Raw genomic sequence first — 16,625 nt, forward strand, 5'->3', positions numbered from 1 at the left:
TTGGGCACAGCATTACGTCACCCTCTGTAAAGGACACCACTCATTTACCTCTACCACTTCTCAATTACTCACAACTGCTGCGGACACGATTTTGCCGATGCGGTCTGTGGACAGAAATTTGTTAACATAGCGAAGTAATGCTTTCACATTTAAAAAAAAAAACTTTGCTTTTCTCCTCCTTGCAGTCTGAAATCGGATTCGGAAAGATGGAGACCTACACAAAGCTGGACAAACTTGGGGAGGTGAGTGCGAGACGCTCTTTCTACTGTGGCACTTCACTTCTGCCATCTGCACTTTTGTCTCTTGCTCTGTGTGTCCCACGCATGACTCCTCTTATTTGTGGCTTCCAGGGGACCTACGCCATGGTGTTCAAGGGCAAGAGTCGGCTGACGGACAACCTGGTTGCCCTAAAGGAGATTCGGCTAGAACACGAGGAGGGAGCACCTTGCACTGCCATTAGAGAAGGTGTGTGCCCACTCCATGGGATGGCTTGTATATTTATTCACACATTTATGAAAGGAATGAACAAGAAACCAGCACTGTAGAGTTTCATCATTTCGGACTTGCTTCATTCAAACACCAAATTTATATGAACAGATGATTTGCAGACAAGCGTATTGAACAGCAAGCATAATTAAGAGGCTCCCTTTATTTCAAACTCCCCACGATTCAAGCATTTTATGGCTCTGTTCGAATTTGAATGATCAAGTCTTGCTTCTATTGAAAGTTTGGGGCTGACTGGTGTAAGTCTGGGGGATGGCTCTGGATGACGTGTTGAAGGAAAGTCTGTTTTTGAACTGCCATTGATGGCTCCTGCTTTTTTTTTTTTTTTTTTTCTAAGCCCCCAGAAATAAACTGATCTCTTCCTTCTCTCTTGGGGAGAGGAAGAGGTTTCATAATGAAGATCAAATCCAGAGACGCAGTGGAAAGCTCGCTGCCCTCCAGAAGCACCAGTCAGCTCTTCCCTCCACCGTCCAGAAGAATTCTATTGAGTGTGCGAAGTCTCAGCTTAGAACAAATGCGTTAGCGTAGTTATCAAGGGTAAACCCAAGGAAGTTGTAAACTGCGAGTGTCTAACCTTCCATTGCGACACATGGGCTATGAGGAACACTGCACAGCACCCTGCACAGCACATTTTTGCTTTTAGCATTTCACATCTATCAGAGTGCATTTACCATGACCAGGATGGAACTTGTGCCTTCCAGTTCAGTAGCTGATAAATCTCATCAGATGTCTGGTCATCTCATGATTTTACACTTTTTTTGTTGTTTTCTTCGCAGTGTCCCTTCTGAAGGACTTGAAGCACAACAACATAGTGACTCTACACGACATTGTTCATACAGAAAAATCTCTCACCCTTGTCTTCGAATACTTGGTGAGCACTACCACTCAGTTGCGTGTGATGAAGCCCACCTCACACATAACCTTGAAATAAATGTTTGAATTACGTTTAGTGGTTCTAATACAGTTGTTTTCTTTCTACACTATGCAGGAAAAAGACTTGAAGCAGTATATGGATGACTGTGGAAACTTCCTCTCAATGAATACTGTAAAAGTAAGTGTGTTCAATCAACTGTCGTTAAACTTTTATTAAACGTGGAGGGTACTTATTTGAGGCAAGTTTTTGTCGCACCTTTACATCAGCACTGTCTTTGACAAGCTGTAATGTCTGTTCCTTCTTTAGCTGTGTTTTCTTCTGTGCTTTTCAGTGTTTTCTAGTTTTCTGTTATTTTGCGCAAAAAACACGACACAAAAGAAACGAGGTAGACAGGACAAGCGCTTACTAACGAATTGTTAGTAAGCGCTTGTCCTGTCTACCTCGTTTCTTTTGTCGTGTTTTTTGCGCAAAATAACAGAATGCTTAGGCACCAACTAGCCTGCAAAAGCGTACTCGCAAGTTTTCTAGTTTGCTTCAAGTATAATTATTATAGAAATGGTTCTTTGACATGAGCTGATTCATATTTATAACATGTTTTAGTGACATGCTAGCATGCAAACATTTTATTTACTGTGGGCTGCAAGCTTTTCTGCATGTGGTGTTATCACTTCACTGTGACATTTCGTGGTCTGCTTTATGCTTCTTAGGTAAAACATGCTAAAGGCAGATTGATAAACGTCACAGTCATGCTCATAATTATGTGTGCTAACGGCACAAGCTTGACTCCATTTCCAGGTTATATTTCCTTCCAATGTGATAACAGCGCTATTTCAATGCATCCTATTTCCAGTACCTCTTAGTGTTAAAGATATGCCTAGTTAATGATGGTGACACCATGACTGTGAATTTGAGACCTGTGCTCATTTAGATTCCATGATTTTAATATGCTGTCTCCTTCCTGGGGCTTAAAATGAAATAAGATATTAGGGAAGGATTATCTGCCACTGCAAAATGAAGCTGGTGCAGCTCTATAGTATGCACAGACTTTTCTCATTCCTTCAGTGTGGATGCTTCAGGCTCAAGCTTTGGCAAAGTTATTAATTTGAAGTTCTCACTCTAGCCTTAGCGTGCCAAGTTGTTATGGTACTCATGGGGCACAGTAGTGGAATGTTTCAGATAATTTAGACCACTTCTGGGATTTTTAACACGATAGTATTAAAATGCCCTGTTCTGCAGCAAATCTGGTGTTGCGGGCATTGTGAGCTAAAATTACAGGGATGGTTCTGGCTGGTAGTAGTTGGCAGGTGAAATGGCCTATGGTCGGCGGGTGGTTCAACGTCGCAAGACAGCATGATGTGGCAGGAGTCTCCAACTCGAGTTTCTACGTTCGATGGCTGGGTGAGGCAGAAACCGAACCTTCCAGGACCCTAGAGCGATTACAATACTCTTAGGCCAGCGCCTGTGTCTTTGTCTCCCTTCCTTCGTGTTTCGTCCCGTTCCTTGCACTGTTTTATTTCATCATGCACACACATTCATACAGCTTGGTTAAGTGGGGCTTTATAGCTGTCTGCGTTGGATGGTCTTCACGACCTTATGTGAGTGAATAAGTGCAAGATAATTGCGGCGCAACTTAAATAATTAACAGATTAAGTAAGTAGTCGAGTGAATACACACGAACGAGGAGCTGCAGGCGGGAGCCATCAACAATATTGCATCATACCCTTAAAGGCAGAGCTTAAGTGCCTCCCAGTTTTTTTTAATAATTCTTCCCAAGATCTTTGCACTCCTTAGGATTTGGGAATCTGTGCTTGGCACCATAGCTGCTGAGCTATTGCAGTGTTCCTTATTTCGTGCCGTTTCATCTCATTTCATCTTGATTCATGTCATTTTGTGCCTCTGTGCTTTTGTGCTCGGCATTTGCTGCAAATGCTTATTTTATATTGTGGGTCAACAATGGCTCATGCTTTTTCCCCACTCCTGGCATTAGGGTGTGCTGTTGGATGCATATGGGTGGCGCACTCACCTTCTCTCGTTATTGCCTGTGCGCAGTGCTTCCTGTTCCAGCTACTGCGTGGGTTGGCGTACTGCCACGGGCGGCGCATTCTGCACCGGGACCTCAAACCGCAGAACCTGCTCATTAATGAGCGTGGGGAGCTCAAGCTGGCCGACTTTGGGCTTGCCCGCGCCAAGTCGGTGCCCATCAAGACCTTCTCTAACGAGGTGGTTACCCTGTGGTACCGGCCACCTGATGTGCTCCTTGGCTCCACCGACTACTCCACTTCCATCGACATGTGGTGCGTCCACCTTTTTCACTGGCCTCGTCCTCTTAACATGGATGGGGAGGGGGTGAAAGAAGCGCTTAGCACATGACCCATTATTAGGGTCATGTGCTCTAAAGGCTCTTGCTAAAGGTCACCTTCACCCGATAAGACATCATTTCAGGAGTTGTACAGCATGGCCCAAAGGCCGCTTCGGTTAGTGCGCTTTTGGAAGGGAATATCAGAGCACTCAACGCGAAGTAGAAACCAAAACTCTTTTCGTGCCAAAACTGGACTCATCTTGAAAAATCTTGTATAGTTGCTTGATTTGCTGTTAATAACAGAAGGAAAACGTCAAATCATTTTTATCTTCATGTGCCAGCACAAGCGGCATCTTCATTAGAGTTTTGTGATTGTATATTCAGTTAGACGTCAATAATAGCTGTTATTAACAGCACTGTGAATAGGGCCAGATATCAGTAAACGAGTATGCCTGTGTGAGTATTTGTTTCTTGGTTTGAAGCAAATTGAAGTTTGTGAGTTCTTGGAAACATTACAAAGCAAAAATTTCGAAGACTTTTGGCATGCATACGCACGCGCACACATAGGGGCGTCTTTTTCTAACGCAAGCAAGGCCATTACTTGAAAGAAAGTACATAAGAGCGCATTGAACTTTTGTCGCGGTTGTTGAAGCTGTGTTGGATATCCGGGGAAAAAAAAAAAAAAAAAAAAGCCATCGCCACGTGTGCACTTTGCACCATAGCCTAGGGAAGTGTCCATGGAGTGTGAGCTTTGGCTGCATGCACCATGGTGTCACCTGGTCTGTGCCAAAACCCCACGAACGAAGCACTGCATAAAATGTTATTCACGTCAAATACTTCGAGTTTTCCAATGCTGGACATTAGAGTCAAATTGAATACCAGTTTCTTCACTATTTGATTTCTCGAATATTCGCACAGGCCTGGCCTTAAGTAGCTAAATCGGCTGCTGTACCTGTGTATCTGATAGAGCTTTTATCACAGTTTGCACGTCTTGAGGTGAATTAGCTTCGTACTTGGTAAGAAAATATGCTTTTCCAAATGCAGAGCATCTGCTGCTAATGGGGAATGGCCATGAAACGCTCAGTGCCCTGAGGAAGATTCAAATTAAGATAGATTTCCAGTGCGGAAGCTTTTCACGAAATTTCTGCCCTGCAGGGGTGTCGGCTGCATCTTCTATGAGATGGCGAGCGGGCGGCCGCTCTTCCCGGGCTCAACAGTGGAAGACGAACTGCACCTCATCTTTCGCACTCTGGGCACCCCTACGGAAGCCACCTGGCCGGGCATCGAGTCTCGAACCGAGTTCTTGGGCTACCGGTTTCCTCGCTACACGCCTGAGAACTTAGGCTCCAAGGTGCCACGCATCGGTGCCCCCGGGGTGGCTCTGCTGCTCGAGTTCCTCAAGGTGCGTGCTTCTGGCGACCCATGGTTTCGCCAGACCCCAGTTCTTTTCATTCATTCTTGTTCATTCATTCTTGTGTATTCGTTCCTGGTGAACTCCATGCAGATAGCTGATAAGCTAGGGATAATGCGAACAAGTTTATCCAGTTTTGTCTCTAGTGAAATTGAGTCGCTCGGTCGTTTAATGGTTCCGTTGACATTGCTTTGGCAATCAAGGACATACCTATTGCTGAGGAATTTGGATAAACATTTCTCATCGCTTAGTTCACGCTCCTAACATTTTGGTGACTTCAAGAGAATCGGGAATCTGTGATAAACGGTTTGTGTGAATGGGAATGTGTCTTAACCTTGTAGATCTGCCTACAAAAGGCACTTTACATAGTTGGAGTTTGCTTGTAAAAAGAATGTGCGGTGGTGATAGCTTTATTTCAGGTTGCGGCATTTTCTACCTTATAGAAGCTTTTTACAGAGAAAGTGACCCTCCTTGTTTTTGTAGCACAACATAGGCCTACTTTACCTTGCCCTGAATGTAGCTTTGTTTTACTGTATGGCTTATATGCTTGTCCTGACCAAGTTTATCGTTCTGTAGCAGCATTTCTTTTTTTTTTCATGCCTGTGGTGTACTGCCACTGATCAATCAATGTTTACTTTTGTGTAAAGCTAGTATTAATTACCTGAGCTTTCAGTTTCATTCTCGAGTGCAGTTGCTGCGCACAATCGAAACAGGGGCGATATGTGTGCCTTATTCATTGTTCAGTTCTGTCTGTTGATGTACCATTTATTAGAATGTGCTTCCAAAAGTCATTTAGGTACTGTAAACATTGGAGGGAGAAATGGAAGGATCGGCCCTGAAGTTTCAGCTTGTTGCACTATATATAGTTCATGCTTTAGTGTTGAAACCATTGCGATTAGGATCTTTTTGATTGATTTTCTGAATGCAGATGCTGGGAAAAAAAGTATTTCTAAATATGTGAACAGCCTCAAAATCGGAGGAGATGCATGGAATAACACGATCTGTCGGGCTAGTTGGTAACGATCCATATGTATCAGCAGCGCGAACACAATCAGAGGAAAAGAAGAATAAGAATGACAGAGCGCTGAACTTGCAACTTTATTAGAGGAAACTGAAACCCGCACTTATATGCACACCGAGAAAACGCCCACCAGGGGGAATTATCACGGCGACGTGACCGTCAGGGCGCACGAGTGAACTGATAAAAAACACACGTGTCCGGGACATCAAAAGATTACACGAGGAGCATCATGAGCATCAGCGCTCTGTCATTCTTATTCTTCTTTTCCTCTGATTGTGTTCGCGCTGCTGATACATATGAGATGCATGGGTGGTGCTCGTGTCATTTCAGGCTGCCAGCACCTTTGTTAGGAAAAGCTTTTTATTTATTTTTTTTTGCTTGTTCTAACGTGCGAGTCATTCTGCTGACAATAAGGTGTCAAAGGCGAGTTCCTAACTCCCCTTTCTTCCTTCTCCTCCTCTAGTTTGAACCAAAGATGAGGATCTCTGCAGCGGAGGCCATGAGGCATTCTTATTTCGACAGCTTGGGGCCAAACATCCACAAACTTCCAGACAGTAAGTTGATGCTCGCCATGTTATGACCCTTATCATTGCTTCTCAGCTCGTCCTGATATGCTGGCTGCATTGCTTTGCTCTAGTTTACCAGGCTTTGTGCACGTGTGGAGGTTCATGTTGTGAAACAGATATGCTTGCCAGTCAAAGTGAAATGGATGCCTAGTGCCCTGTAATAACTGCTGATAGCTGTAATAACTAATAAGCATGAAACACTGTCACATCTGGTACTTTTTTGTGTGTGTTTAGAGGAATTAATAGAGTAATCATGGCAATTGAAGCAATAGTAGTATTAATAGTAATAGGAAAACATGCATTTACCAAGATTATACCGGAATTTAAGTAACTCTCATATTAAATATATTACACTCCAGTCCAGTCTAGGCCACCTTTAGTGCCCTGCCTTTTGCTATGAGGCAACCATCAGGCGTTGTACTGTTGCTTGAATTAAGGGGTTTTGACATCTTTTAATTAGGTGCAAATACATTAGAACCTTGTTAATGATATGTCTGTCATACTGTGAAAGCTGTTTGTATATATGCAGATTTGATAAACACAAGTTTAAGACATGGCTTTGTAAGCACATCGCTTCTCTTTGTGCACAGCACAGTAATTGTAGATGCCGAACTTCGTAATTTTGTTGTTTCAAGGTACCCACGGTTGTGCTTCATGATAGTGTGTCAAATTATGTTGAGTCGACTGTTATGATAGGTTGCCACAAAGAGCACTCTAGAGTCATCAAAAGGCTGTATACAGCAAAGCTTGATTAAGAGAGTTGTAGCATGTCATTACCGTGTTTAAGTTACCATTTACCGGCTAGGATGGCGACATGTGTGCATGCACAGTCATTACCCTGGCACAAGCACTTTAGGGGGTCTTTTTTTGTAACGTTTCGGATAGTCTGCCTACCAAAATGGTGGTGCGCTTCATGCCCACTTTGGACCACACGCAGCATCGCCGCCACATTATTTGATGCGATATACCACTCTGAAGCAGGGGATTTAAGTGCAAAAGCTTGCGAAGTGCTTGCGCTAGGCCTAGCCAGTTTCGCATTGAAGAGGCAGTGGACGGTGCTTCGGAACGGGCCAATGCTGTAATAACGGTTAGAGTTTAATCAGCGCTACACTGGAAAACCCTTCTAATAATAAAATGAAGATAAGCTTGATTTTCCCGACGCCTTCAAAAGCAGAGTTAGCAATGCCAGACAATCGCACCGGGCAGCAGCAGCTATGTGGCTTCGTGAAAAAATTCGCTTGTCGCAGTTATCGCTCGTAACAGCACCTCATTATTGGCCAACCATCTTCACGGTTCACTCGTTATTGACAGTCCTGTATTCAAGGACTTGTTATTTACACGAAGATACAATGCTAAAGCATTTTTCCGACAACGGCAGCCAGCACAGGCCGTCCTGACTCGCAGTGCTAGCGGCAGCATGTTCACGGCACGGAAAGAGCCATCTACTTCACTATGACGTCGATGCTCTTCGCACTTACATTGGTTGCCTCCATCCTCCAGTGCGTTAGCTGCACACATCCCGCCATTCTGTTGGATGCAGGTGGCAAGCTGCAATCGGCTGTTGGGACGCCATTCGCAACGGTGCACTGCAGCTTGTTGGCAATTGCACTCATTTTTTGCACCTGTCCCGGCATTAAATGGCTGCATTTACTCTCATTTTGCATACTTTCATTACACTTCCAAGTATAAACAACCACTCGACCAGTTTCTTTAGATACAGTCGAGCCCACTTATAACAATACTCAAGTGCCAAGAAAATGTCATTGTTATAACCAACAATTTTTATAACCGGGTTTGCCAAAAAATGCAGTCAACATAAGGTTCAAAAATTTTAATCAAGCAGAAAAAAAGTTGTCCACTACTTAACAAAAAAAGCATAGTCCGTGAGCGCTTGCTTCACAGAACGCTTATTAACATTGCTATCGAGAGCATCTAATTGTTCGACATGCTCAAGTGGAAGGCCCCTTGAAAAAACGAAGTCCCGGAGGGAATAAATCATATGCAGGGCCTCCTGTGAGGACACCACTTGGAGAAGCTGATCTCCAGTGTCGTCGTCGTCATCGCTGTCGTTACCCGCCGCTCGCACATTTTCCACGATTGCCTCGTCAGTGAGGATTTCGGACGTTTCCACATCATCATCTGCATGCAGAAACTCATCCAGTCCCGATGCATCATTGCTGAGCGCAGACCACAGTTCTGGCATCCCTTCATTGGTCGGAGCTACGCAAGCATCAGCCGCGGCAGTCGTGCGATCCCGAACGAAGCCTGCTTCCCTGAAACAATTCTGCACCGTCGAAGCATTGAGTTCTGACCATGCACCGAAGATGAACTGAACTGCCATCAGTAGGCTAATCTTAAAATCAGGCTGCTCATCACTTCTCCGCGCAGCCATGTCCATGGCAAGCACTAACCTGTTCAGGACGCGGCGGCGGTACAGGGCCTTAAAATTAGCGATAATGCCGTCATCCATAGGCTGCAAACCTGAAGTGGTGTTCGGCGGAAGGAAGAAGATTTCCACGCTGGAAAGCTCTGGCATGGAATGATGCGCACTGCAATTATCCAATACCAATGCAACCTTCCTCTTTTGGCGTTCGATGCGGTCATTGAATTCCACGAGCCACTCATGAAAAAGCGCTCGTGTCATCCACGCCTTACCATTGTGGCGGTAGCTGCTACGTACGGGGATTCTGGCGGCACCTCGAAAGCTGCGGGGATTCCTGGATTTTCCGATGACAAATGCTGGACATTTATCGTTTCCGTCCATACTTGTGCACAGAAATACGGTCACACGCACCTTACTGTTCTTTCCACCCTTGCATGGATCTCCTCGAAGCGCATGGGTTTTCGCGGGAAGCATTTGAAAAAAAAGTCCAGTTTCATCACCGTTGTAGATATCGCTGTCGGCGTACTTCTCGAAGATACGTGGCAGGGTTTCTTCATCTCAACGGTGTCTCGCTTCCACGTCGAGTGAAGCTCCCTCGCCGGTGACTGCTTTATATACAATCCCGTGCCTATCCTTAAAGCGTTGCAGCCAACCATTTCCTGGACGAAAGTCCTTCTCGTGAAGAACAAAGGCAAAATGACTCGCCTTCGCCGTTGGGATCGGCCCACTAATGGGCAGGTTCTGTGCACGGGCGCTAAGAAACCATTGGAAAAGGCTTCCTCCACTTCCTTGTAGGCGCCCTGCCGGACCCTTTTCCGTTCGTTGTTCTTCGAACCAGAGCATTCTTCTTGAAGCAGCTTATCTGCGGAGCGGATGATTGTAGAAACTGTCGGTTGAGGCAGTCCGGACTTCAGCACCAGGGCCGACACCTTCTGTCCATTCTTGTGGTCCTCAACTATGTTTGTCTCCAATGAAATCGCTGTACGTTTTCTTTTTGCTGGCAATAGCGCCGTGCAGTCCGGTGAAGGGCGTACGGCAGACGGATCTGCCATTGTACGACGAGAAAGCAAAATGCCACAGGCGTTGCACACACACCACGTGCACCCCACACGTATAAGCACTACGACGCCCGCCCGCACACAGCCGCCGCTATCGCCACACAGAGAGTCGGTCGGGACGGCGGCGGGGACGCGACCATGTGACGGAGCGCGGAGGGGGGGGGCAAGGGTAGAGAAACTGAGTGCTCTCCTCTCTTCCTATCGTGGGCGCAGTCCACTCGTCTCGAGGGGTGGAAGGGTGACATGCGGAGCGAAATGCGCTCGCTTTGCGCGATTGCGGACACTCGCGTTTTCGTCGGAATCACGCGTATTTTATTTTGAAGCTGGGTCACAGTAGCCGGTTTTAATCGTTATAACTGTTAGTGCGGCAACCCATCATTGTAGTAAATGGATTTTTTTACTATTGGATACATAGTAAATTTGACGGTGACATGGCTGTTCATTGTTATAGCCGATATATTGTAATAACCGGTATCGTTATAAGTGGGCTCGACTGTAATTGATGATTTTCAACCTGTTAAGGCAGTTCGAGTTTTTGTCAGTTTGGACATTGCACTGTATTTTCATACATTTTGCCCTTGAGAAAAAAAAAAGAGGCTGGTAATGCACTCACGATTAGTAATAATTTTAAAAAATAAAAATGTTTGTCCAAGCATATTTGAAGCGCTTTGACTTACTCTCACTAGATGGCGCCACTGGCCCTAAACGACTCGGTTGCAGGGCAGGTCAAAAGTCTCACATGCGCACTGTTTACAGAATTCTTAGTTGCACAGTCACTTCACTTTGCTTCGAATTCACACGCATTATATTGACGGGCATGCATTCAGCATCTTTCTGCATAGAATATATTTTTTTAATAGTGGCATCAGCAATCATCGTCACTTTTTTGGCGAAACTGCTGACGGGAGCTAGGCAAGGGGAAAACGGTATGCTAAAACACGTTCTGTGCTTTGCAGTGTTAACTGCAAAGTTTGCCATACATAACACTGTAAACTGTAACATAAACATGGTAACAATATGCTCTGTCTATTACTGCCAGTTCAGTTTGCAACAGTTCGTCATGCTGGGCTCAACATCTGCATCTCGTTCTCACTTATTGGCCACGCTTCCTTTCGAGCTCGCTGCCATGGACAGCAGTGCTGCATTTTTGACCACATTTATTCCTAACTTGTCAGCTGTAAGGGAGGGAGAAAAGGTATTGTGAGCATGAGCACAGCTTACTGCAGAGAGCAGTGAAGGAGACAAAGCCCAGAGGAGCATATGGTTTGCACACTGCAAACAAAAATTGTACTTAGGTTGGCAACTCAACCTCGGCAGCTTCAACTAAATTGAATAAATACCTGATCAGATGTTCAGTTGCTGCTTAAATTGTTTTAATTGATTTTTACATTTTTGAGACCACAGCAGCTTTACAAACGTAACTGGGATTGTGAATATACTGATTTTGAGTTTTAATAAGGTTTTACTCTTATAGCAACTGGCTTCAGCTGAATGTGACTAGCTTGGGTTTGCACCATAGTCTTCTTGCACTTGGCCTTGCTGAAATGGCTTCGTTCTGCTAGAGCACAAATGTGGACATTGGGCTTGGAAATTACAATTTCAACTGCTGCCTCTGCCTACCCTGACTTTTGGGACATTCCAGCCCTATTGCATATTGGTGCCAATAATGGCTGCCAGTGTATTGATAAGATTGGCCTTTCATCTCATTACAGCTGCTTCAATCTTCACAATACCCGGTGTACAGCTGAGTCGGACAGCAAGTTAGTACCAGTACTTTAAAAAATAGGTGCGTGCATTTTTTTTTCCCTCTTACCTTTTTGCGCTGCATTTTTGTTCTATCAGCATTTTATGGTTGATGTAGAAAATTGTATAAGCATTCGGGGATACACAAAGCAGATGGAACTGTATTAAAAGTGTAACCAGAGCACAAGTATAAGCAGCATACCTGATAGTCAACGCTAGACAGCAATGCATGAATTTAAAACTTTTTAACAGCCGCATGTCTGTGAGTAGTTTGTGTTAACCAACTGTGTGCATTTGTAGAAGCATCCATCCATATGTTTTTACACATTATGTTTTCTTTTGGTACGTATTCTTCACGTAATTTTTTTTTCATATCCCCTCGAGTGAAATGTCATGTTTGAACTAATACTATTGGATAGAGGGTTTTCACTTCCAAAATGTGATGTTAAATGGAAAAAAAACTATCAGCAGAACTTGAAGCAGTTGAGCATAGCGTGTGCCCCAGCTGCTGGAGGATTTGGTTTCTTTGTGACTAACGTGGCGTGTAAGCTTTTTCACACTAGCCGTGCATGATTGTTGCTTAACGATCCTGCTGCTCCAATGCTTTGGCGCATTCATTAAGCTTGCTTTGTTTGCCCTTCTTTGCAGGTCTTTGGAACGACCGCAGCACACCGTGTGCGTGACCGGGGGCTGCTGTGGTTCAACCGACCTCCGTTCACCTGCATACATACACACACACACACAAGAACCTTTTTATCTTTGCGTTGCCCCCACTCATCCGTCTGCGGCACCCAAGGACGATTTGGGTCGGCTCCTAGTCATGCCCGGCCACGGCTTCTCACCATCGTTCCTGATGTCACCGACCGACACATTGCCAACTCTCCCCTGCATGCTCGAGCACTGCTCCTGACCCTTATTCTTTTCTATCTCCTCCGTCTTTCTTAGTTCTTTCCCTTTTTTTTTTCCTTTCTTTTTACTAAACCAGCATCCACTGAAAACACAAATGACTGCTTCAGCTGCATTTCCCCTGTGTTCTGCAGACTGTTTAGCGTCATAACATTTTTATTTACACTGCTTTTTAGCGCTGACATTCCTGTTTGGAATGAAATGGAAGAGTTGACTCGTGTGGCTGCATTTTTGCCTCAGCTGCCAGGCTTCTTGTTCATTTTCAAGAATATCACTGTATAAATGGTGAACAACTGGGATTGAGACAACAAATAAATTGCAGTGTGCAAGTGGTGAGGCTTCAGTGTGAGCAAGTCTGAAAGAATGGCTTTGAATAGCTCTAAATACATTGCACTACGCGTCAAACTTCAGTACGAAAATTGTATATGGAGTCTTATTGTAACGAAAATGGAGTGCTTTCCCAAGGTGCCCTCTTGTTTAGCAAGCATGGCTTCAACCCTAGCAACCAGTAATAATGCATGAAATTGGTTTATGAGCAGCAAAGAAGATAGTGTACATCAAAGTAAGAGCTCTAGTAAAGCGTTAATATTTTTTGCAGTTGATGTGCAGATTTCATTTTCAATATAGTTTTCCGAAATTGCCTTGTCGACCTGTACCATATGCTGTCATTTTTGGCTGGCATCATGTAAGACAAGCACGCCGGAATTTTGCAAATTATTTAGCAGCTGATCCCATGCTGGATTAGTGGACAGTCATCAGTAGCTCCTAGATTTTTTAGACTTGAATATTATGACTTGTTAGAATATGATTAGAATTTGGAGCTAGAAGACTACCCCTGATTCTAATAATGTCTCAAGTGCCCACCAACAGAAGATTGCTTTGCTGTCTCTTATCTTGGGCCATTTTGTTCAAAAGAAGCTGTAAAATTTAAATGGCCTGTGCACTTGTCTTCTCTCCTCGGTTCTTTGTGCTTTACATTGTGGATTTTGCTTCTCTAATTTTTGATCTCCTTATTTTCTGTGATCTCCTTGCTTCAGTTCTGGCTTCATCTTAGATCCTCATGCACAGGCTAGTCTCGGCTTGATTTTTCTGAATGCAAGACAAATAAAATGGTGTGCTTGGTTAGACACCTTGAGAAAACTGTGGTGTCAACACTTGTTCCGAATAGAATGCAGCGTGTTGCATTCACTGCAGCAGAGTGATTTGCTTGTAGCATCTCGATTGCCCAGGTATAAGCGACTGTCTTACACTGGTATGAAGCTTGTGTTGTTAGCGAGAGGGATAGGGACCCAGTGCATTTTGTGATGCATAGCCATGGAGGCACTAAGAAAATAAATTGCAGCAAGGCTTTTCTTTTTGTGAACGCTGTACTTGTGAAGCATGAGTGGTGTACATTTCAAATTGTCAATTAGTCGATCAACAGCACTGCTTGCCATTGTAATGGTCAAACAGGCTCCAGAGCAGGAAATGCATATGCTCTTTGTGTGTGTATTTTTACTATTTTTTGGGTGGAGATGCAGCAAATATTGCTGTGGCTCTTGCAGTGACATCATGGGTGATCTGAATTTCGTCCTCAACTAAAAGCCGGCCATTTCGTTAGTTAAGCAAAGTTTACTGTATAGAAAATGACTTATCAATTAGGAAAGCCTCGTTTTGTGTGCGCTTAAACTGACAAGCATCTCTTTAGGAAATGCACATGGAGGCAGACACGGTTTAGAGTAAGTTTACGTGTGGTACTGTATTAGCCAGCTGCATTATATATCCTGTTTAGCCAGTTAATGATGCTCAACAAAAGCGGCCCCTTCCCCCACCCTGCTTAACTACAGGAGCGAGGTGGTGCATCTGCACTCAATCAAAGTACACGACAGTGCACCGAATGCTGTAAATGTCCAGTTGTCCAGTTATTTCGGTGCTGACCAGTCAAGTCCATCCATCCAACAACTACGTACGTGTTACAGTGAGCTCATAACCTCTCTTCCACATCTCCCTTCCAGTTCCTTTTTTTTTTTTTTTTTTTTTTTCACCTGAGCGTTTTGGACTTGTCCCCATAAAGTTGTAGTTACCAACTAGTGTTTCAAACATCTTGCTCCAGTTGGGAGACTGATTGTACTTACAGTGGACTAACCAGATGACTAGCGGCTTCATATCCACATTTCACATAAGCCTCCTACCACCTTTTTGGAGCCAGATGCTGCGACACAGCTTGCTTCTTGAACTGGCCTGGTTTGTGGTTGGCAGCGATGCTAGCATTGCTGTCTCCATCTGATCGTTGGAAAAAAAAAAAAAATGTATTGCACATCGCAGACTTAAACGCACGAGTATCCGAACCTGTTGCGCACTTAATCCGATGTGTGTTGAGATCGGTGTGCATGTGAAAGGGGCTTGGTGGTGTACTAGTTCCCGGTGGAAAATGAGTACTGAACACTCTAGGTTTGCAGCAGCATCAACTGCACCCGCCACTGAGCTTCGTTTGCCTAAAAGGTCTGCAAGCCTCTTTGCCTCGGTGTGTGCATATGTGTGTGTGTTCGTGCTTCGGTGTACTATACTTCAGAAGACCTTACTCCTCTTCTGATGAGAGGACATCGTGTTTGGTCTCAAAACCAATGGCAGCTGCTTGGCTGGCCACTTTTTGCTGAGAGTGTAGCGTATGGCTTGTCCTCGCCACGAAACCTTGTCGTGGGCTAGTGTGATATCTCAAAGGACCCGTACCTGGCCTGTTTCTATGACGATTGCTCACTGATTTTCAAAGCTCGACTGAGAAGGGGAAGGAGACAAAGCTTGCACATGACTTTGTGCTGCACGCGTGCCATAGGCAGGATTGAAGTTTCTCAATGGGTGGTGCCAGAACCATTGTTTTGCCATGGAAGGGAACGGTGTTTGTCAAAGCTCTCTGAGGCATTCATTCCACAAGACTACTCTGTTCCCAAGCTCACACCTCATGCGTGGTCAAAATGTCTTTGGAATAGCTATCTCTCGTTTTTTTTTTAGTAGTGATTTTGTTGCTTTTTTTTGTGTGTGCACGCCTTTGGAGTGCTGCTTGAAGGTGAGGAAGCAATGTGGGGCTGATGTTATCAGAAGCCACCATTGTGTGTACAAGAACACCTCTACTGCATCTCAAACTTGTTGTCAAGCTGTTGTAAATAAAACTGTACATAAACATGCAGTAGCAACATAGACAAATAAAAACTTTGATCCAGACATGTTGGGTGGTTTGTTTGTGCATGGTTCATTGACTTTTCTCTGGGGTGTCACCGTGCAGGGTATGTCGTTTTGTCTTGCACATCATGCAACAAGCTCTTAGTTAAAGTAGAAACACTGAAAGTTTAGATGCATTCCTACTTAGAAATAATGTGCTAGTCAGTGTACGAGTCTCTTGTAATTCACTTATGCCAGCTGAATCTCTTTCTTTTCTATGTAACCAGCTCGACTCGAAGCTGCAAACAGTGGCTATGACATCACAGAAAAGTTGAGGTTGAGTCATGCAAAAAAAAACTTAATCCGTGCTTGTTCACTTTTTTTGTGATCCCAGCTCTTGGGCAGGCATGCACAAGAATTGGTGCTAATTAAAAATAACAAAGCAACAACTATAATTGAAGCAGCAGACTTCAGAACACTGGAAAGCCCTCGGTTGGGAATAGCAGGCCTCTGCTATTTGGCTGAGAATGTTCAGTTGGAAAGCCTCATCAGCAACTTTACAGCCGGCTTGGCAGAGTAGAAAACTAGCTAGGGAGGTAGGTAAGCTGCGCTGCTCGCATGGAGGAAGGAAAGCAATCTTTTTTTCATCCTTCATGGCTGCTAGTTTTTTGGCCCAGTCGCAGAAAGGTTCCCTTGGAAGTTGAAACTGTTAGAACCAACAGCTA

General features: G+C 44.5%; 1 protein-coding gene across 7 annotated transcripts in view; it reads left to right on the top strand.

The window, feature by feature from the left end:
• Positions 1 to 15,965, top strand: part of LOC146207441 (cyclin-dependent kinase 16-like) — a 150,889-nt gene extending 134,924 nt beyond the window's left edge. For all 7 annotated transcript variants that reach the window (XM_084587416.1, XM_084587436.1, XM_084587419.1 and 4 more), the window contains 9 exons: positions 186 to 242; positions 351 to 465; positions 1,281 to 1,375; positions 1,493 to 1,555; positions 3,428 to 3,672; positions 4,833 to 5,079; positions 6,573 to 6,663; positions 11,829 to 11,902; positions 12,508 to 15,965. In XM_084587416.1, the coding sequence (XP_084443542.1) occupies positions 186 to 242; positions 351 to 465; positions 1,281 to 1,375; positions 1,493 to 1,555; positions 3,428 to 3,672; positions 4,833 to 5,079; positions 6,573 to 6,663; positions 11,829 to 11,881 (966 nt within the window). In that variant the 3' untranslated portion in view covers positions 11,882 to 11,902; positions 12,508 to 15,965. The remainder of the gene's footprint in view (positions 1 to 185; positions 243 to 350; positions 466 to 1,280; positions 1,376 to 1,492; positions 1,556 to 3,427; positions 3,673 to 4,832; positions 5,080 to 6,572; positions 6,664 to 11,828; positions 11,903 to 12,507) is intronic.
• The last annotated feature ends 660 nt before the right edge of the window (positions 15,966 to 16,625 follow it).

This window comes from Amblyomma maculatum, chromosome 1 (assembly GCF_055883805.1).
Source record: "Amblyomma maculatum isolate TAMU_Amacu chromosome 1, ASM5588380v1, whole genome shotgun sequence".
Classification (NCBI taxonomy): Eukaryota; Metazoa; Arthropoda; class Arachnida; order Ixodida; family Ixodidae; genus Amblyomma; species Amblyomma maculatum.